Source organism: Odontesthes bonariensis, chromosome 8 (genome assembly GCF_027942865.1).
Source record: "Odontesthes bonariensis isolate fOdoBon6 chromosome 8, fOdoBon6.hap1, whole genome shotgun sequence".
Classification (NCBI taxonomy): domain Eukaryota; kingdom Metazoa; phylum Chordata; class Actinopteri; order Atheriniformes; family Atherinopsidae; genus Odontesthes; species Odontesthes bonariensis.
Genome location: NC_134513.1, coordinates 30,825,753 through 30,831,310, shown reverse-complemented (window position 1 = coordinate 30,831,310; position 5,558 = coordinate 30,825,753). Strand labels below are relative to the sequence as shown.

General features: G+C 43.9%; 1 protein-coding gene and 1 long non-coding RNA gene across 2 annotated transcripts; both read right to left on the bottom strand.

Moving 5' to 3' along the window:
- Positions 1-235: 235 nt before the first annotated feature.
- Positions 236-698, bottom strand: LOC142385867 (uncharacterized). The gene is made up of 3 exons (XR_012770254.1): positions 659-698; positions 483-571; positions 236-373 (listed from the first exon to the last, which is right to left on the bottom strand). It is a non-coding gene; the product is annotated as an uncharacterized LOC142385867 (long non-coding RNA).
- Positions 699-3,884: 3,186 nt separating this feature from the next.
- Positions 3,885-5,558, bottom strand: LOC142385866 (tripartite motif-containing protein 16-like). Its single transcript, XM_075472562.1, has one exon. The coding sequence runs from the start codon at positions 5,556-5,558 to the stop codon at positions 3,885-3,887; it is 1,674 nt and encodes a 557-aa protein (XP_075328677.1).

The window sequence follows — 5,558 nt, the reverse complement described above, 5'->3', positions numbered from 1 at the left end:
ATGATTACTAATATTCCTGGGATGTTTGTGTACTTCATATATTCACGTCATTCTTATAAGCTGCACTATGACTAGGCTATGAATGCAGGCATGAATGACGTGAATCTATTGAGGAAATGAAACAGGAAACTTTTCTTTTTTAAAGCGCTTTTATTGCCACACCACACAATGTACATAGCTTACATTGTAATAAGAACCATGTTGATAATAAAGAATTGAAAACTATACACACACACTGCTGTAGCCTACAATATACACAATAAGCCTAAACGCCGCCGTTTGGAATCCGCATTCTTCGCATTACTCCGGTCCCTGCAGAGTCTGCGGAGTTGTCAGACGTCCTCATCCTGGATCAGAAGCTGGCTTCTGGGAGCTGTTGGAATAACCAATAAATAATCAAAACATAGTCTATCCATGCACAGCATATTGACAACTTGTCTATAAAGTAACGAAAGTCATATTGACAGCGTATATGTTCTTACTCTCTTTCACTCTTCTGTGGTGAGACTGTGAGTATTTCGGGTTGGCTTCAAGACGCGCCTGTAGCACAGCACACAGGTCCGTCACGCAGCTAAAAAAAACAAACAAGAGGAATGAATAAAATGACCAGTGCTTAAAAGTATCAGTGCCAGCCGTGGTAAAAGTCAGCGCCGCTCACCCTCGATAGTGTCCCCGTCTGCCTCTCTGAAGTTCGGACTGTTTGACACCGCCTCCTTCAAGCGACTCGTTACATCCATATTGTGAGGTGACAGTAGCCTGTAAAAACAATAGTCCTATGGTTAATTAAAAAAAAACTGCATTGACGTAACGTAACATCGGGTCCAACTCAACTAGATATTGGGAGAACATTCACTTATTCTTACCCTTGACCTGGATTATAATGCCACGGTGAGTTATGCAGGCGGCGAACTGCTTCCTATAAATTGAAAACACGAAATTCATTTTTTTAAATAAAGCAACTCACACTGGTTTTCACGTGATGGACACAATTAAGTTAAGCTCCACCAATCATATGCGTACACGTCATTACACGGAATACTCGCGAGACAACCTCCCGTCCTTTTGCTATTTAATGTTGTCTGACCACAGCTGGCAATTTGCACTGTTTTGACACAAAAATGGACTCTGCAAGGACAAAGAAAAGACCTCGGCAATATTGTGACCATTGTGACACCGAATTAAGCCATACACAATAAAACACTGAGCGCACTACTGCACATTATGTATACAGGCCAGATTTCTATAGTTTTATTTCTATATTTCTATTTTATTTAAGAAGCCTTTTAGAATATTGCTGTTGCATGCTTATTTTATCTTTATCTTATCTTTATTATTATACATTTGGACATCCAGTGTGGGCAACAAAGAAAAGAATATCATTGTTCAGGGAAACACGTTTCTAACTGCACATATGACAATAAACCTTTGAATCCTTGAATCCTTGAATTTTGCCCACAAAAAGCGGTATTACAAAAGAGGTGTTTGGGAGAAAAAAAAAACAGATATGCATCACCTGTCACCAGCAGACAGCGTGCACCTCTTCTTTTTCAAGACAACACAGCAACAAACTTGGCTGGAGTTGGAGGTGATGGTGATGAACGTGTAGAAACAGGCCTGCCCACCCCCCACCTCACCTCACCCCACCCCACTTGAAAATGACTGTGGCAGCTCCTGACCTGATCACTGGCATTTACATATTAAAGGCTCTCCTAAGTAGGGGAGGGGAGGGGGGCATGGGGGAGCAGTTGCCAGGTCAATTTGCGACAACTTGGGCCAAGTTTTCACTTTTACCACCGCAAATGCAGGGGCTTAACGTATGCGGACATGTAAGGGGCCACATACATCCACAAATCCCTCTTTTCATGCAGTGGTCGTATCTGGCCAACAGGACCTTTTCTGTCCAGCTCGGAGACTATGTCTCTTCTGTTGCCCCCCTAACCTGCGGGGTCCCTCAAGGCTCCATACTAGGTCCCATCCTGTTACTGCTATACATCCTACCCTTAGGGGAAATCCTGATCAGACATAACATCTCCTTCCACTGCTTTGCTGATGACGTTCAGCTATATCTCCCCCTAAAGGCTGATGGGCAGGCTGCGATCCATTCTTTAGTTGACTGTCTGGCAGACATCAAGTCATGGATGAGTGCCAACTTCCTCAACCTAAATGAGCAGAAGACTGAGATTATTGTCTTTGGCAATCCTCCCCCGGCTTTCTCCACCGATGCCCTGGGCCCTCTCGCCTCGAACATCAGGCCTTCTGTCAGAAATCTGGGCGTTATTTTCGACAGTGCCTTCAAATTCAATAAACAGGTTAGTGCAGTGGTTAGGAAAAGCTTTTTCCATCTAAGAACCCGAGCAAAGATCAAAGCATACCTGCCCCTTAGTGCTCTTGAGAGAACCATCCATGCCTTCATCTCTTCCCAACTGAACTACTGCAATGCCCTTTACACTGGCATTGACAAATCCCAAATCCACCGTCTGCAGCTGGTTCAAAACTCTGCCGCCCGTCTCCTCACCCGCACTAAAAAACGTGAACACATCACCCCGGTCCTTGCATCACTCCACTGGCTCCCTATTCACTTCCGTATCAATTTCAAACTGCTACTCATAGTCCACAAATCCCTCCATGGCTTGGCCCCCTCATATCTGTCCGACCTCCTCCACCGTCACATCCCCCCTAGAGCACTTCATTCAGCCGACCAACTGGTTCTGGAAGTGCCTAGGTCCAGGCTAAAATCAAAAGGAGACAGAGCCTTTGCCATAGTGGCCCCCACTCTCTGGAACCGTCTCCCCCTCCACATCCGCGCAGCCGATTCGGTAGATAGTTTTAAATCCCTGAGAAAAACCCACCTTTTTAAACTGGCCTTTGGTTAGGGTCCTCCCTTGTTTTTAAACACTTGTATATAGTGTCCCCTGGTTGCCTTATTAAACGTTTTTCTTTTCCTTTTTCTTATTTTAAATCTCCACCAGTTACTGTTCTCTAGCCCTTTTTATCTATTATTTGATATTTTCTTTTGTTTCTTTTTCTCTTCCTCCATGCATTTTTAGCACTTTTTGACTGTAAAGCACTTTGGTGCGGCTCTGCCGCTTGTAAGTGTGCTATAAAAATAAACATTTACTTACTTACTTACAGCAACTGATCACACAGCTGATTCTCCTTCTGAGGGCACAGCCAAGATGGCTGACCTGTTATAACAGGTTTATGCCAGCCACTGTGTTAAGTCTGCTCCCAATACAATATGACTATAACATGACAGCCTCTGTCTCTCAGCGGGCAGTATTCCCATTTCACCCATCAAAATTTATTCAGAAATTTTCTAGTTTATAGTGTCCCTGCTGTTTTCTAATGAGTCATCTACAAATAATTCCTCACTTTTAAAGAATAAATGTCAGAACAATAAAATGGTATTTCTTATAAAAACTTTAATTTGCTCTCACATTAAACATGATAACTGATCTCCTGAATCCTGGAAATGACAGTTTCAGAACAACTCATAACAGACTTCCTCATTTCTTGGTTGATTTAAAAAAACAGCAAAAACATTTGATCACTGAAAGAAATCAAAGTAAGTTTAACTACAGAATTATTTTCACATTTACAAAGTGATGAGATCTGAAAACAATCTGTAATAAAGGAAAGTCTGCTGATTTCTCTGTTTGGCTTCATGAAGTGGAAGAGAAACAACAACATACAGACACATCAACACAAGGATCCAACTGATATTTAGAGCTCAGAGAAGTTTAGTTTTTCATGTGGAGAAATATTTCTGTGAATCAAACTCATCATTAGCAGTGATATCCTCCATGGCTGCACAAACACAGGAAAAAGCAGCAATAAACAGCAGAACAGCAGCGCAAAGACATCACTGAGCTGACTAAATACATTTATTTCACTTTACACAACTCAGCTGTGGCTCCAGAGCCCCAAATCCTAACTCCAACACAGAGCGGCTCAATGAATGTGGTCTTGACTCTGTGGAGGAGAGTCATGGTTTCAGAGACGCTGTAGAAGGACAGAATACCTGCTCTGTGATCCAGGTACACTCCGACTCTGGAGGCCTGAGGACAAAAGATGGAGGTTGAGATGTTGTTGTACCAAAATTCACAATGGGTTTGGTAACATCTCAATGCCCAAGATTTGTCATTAAATCCAAATCCACATTCAGTCCCACTTCCTGCTCTGCTGATGTTCTTGTATGCGACTGCTACAATAACTCCTCCCCCTCTCATCTCCACCTCCCAGTAACAACGTCCAGTCAGACTCTCTCTACTCAAGACCTGAAACCATTCTCTGAATCTGTCTGGATGACTAGAATACAACTGAGGTTGTTTAATTAATGTGACTTTTCTGTTCCCCTCTGACAGTAACAGACGTGTGTTTGCTGTGTTTGGATCCAATGTGAGTTCACATGAATATTTTAAGAAGTCAGCTCTGCTCTTTGGTTCTGGTTCTGACAGTAAAACATCCACTTCAGTGACTCTCAGTGAGATGTTTGTCCATTCCTCTCTCAGGATGTCCTGTAGTTTATCTCTGAGCTCTGACACAGCTGCTGTCACATCCTCAAAGTGCCTCAGAGGACGGATATTGATGCTGGATGAGTGTGTAGACTCACTGAGTGCTGACACTGAGGGGTAGCTGTGAAGAAACTGGCTGTGATCCTCTGTGTGTGAGAGCTGCTTCAGCTCAGCATCTTTCCTCTTCAGCTCAGTGATCTCCTGCTCCAGCTTCTTCTGAAGCTCTTTGACTCGACTCCCTTCAGCTTCCTGCTGGGATCTGATCTGCTGCTTCACATCAGAGCTTCTTTTCTGGAGGAGACGGATCAGCTCAGTGAAGATCTTCTCACTGTCCTCCACTGTTTTATCAGCAGACTGATGGATGGCCTCCACCTCCTGCTGAAGCAGCTTCACATCTTTCTCTCTGTCCTGGATTCTCTGCTGGATCTGTTGCCGACTCCCCTCCAGCTCTCTCTGCCTCTCAGTCCTTTCTGCTGCAGCTGACACTGTGTCGTGGCCTTTATGTTCATCCACAGGGCAGAGATAACAGATGGACTTCTGATCAGTACGGCAGAACATGTTCATCACCTCATCGTGATCAGAGCAGATGTTCTCCTGGAGGCTCTTTGAGGGCTCCACCAGCTTGTGTTTCTTGAATGGAGCCACATAATAATGTGGCTGAAGGTGTTTCTTACAGTAAGAGGCCAGACAGAATAAACAGGACTTGATGGCTTTCAGTTTTCTTCCAGAGCAGAAATCACAGGCCACATCTTCAGGTCCAGCATAGCAGTGATCAGCAGGAGCAGCTTGGAGTCCAGTCTTCTTCAGCTCTTCTAATAAATCAGCTAACATGGTGCTCTTCTCTAGGACAGGCCTCAGTGTGAAAGTTTTCATGCATTGAGGGCAGCTGTGAATTCCCTTCTGATCCTCTCCATTCCAGTAGCCTTTTATACAGTTCATGCAGTAGCTGTGTCCACAGGGAATAGTCACTGGCTCCTTCAGCACATCCAGACAGATCGAACAACAGAAGTTTTCCAGGTCCAGTTTAACCCTTTTCTTTGTCAT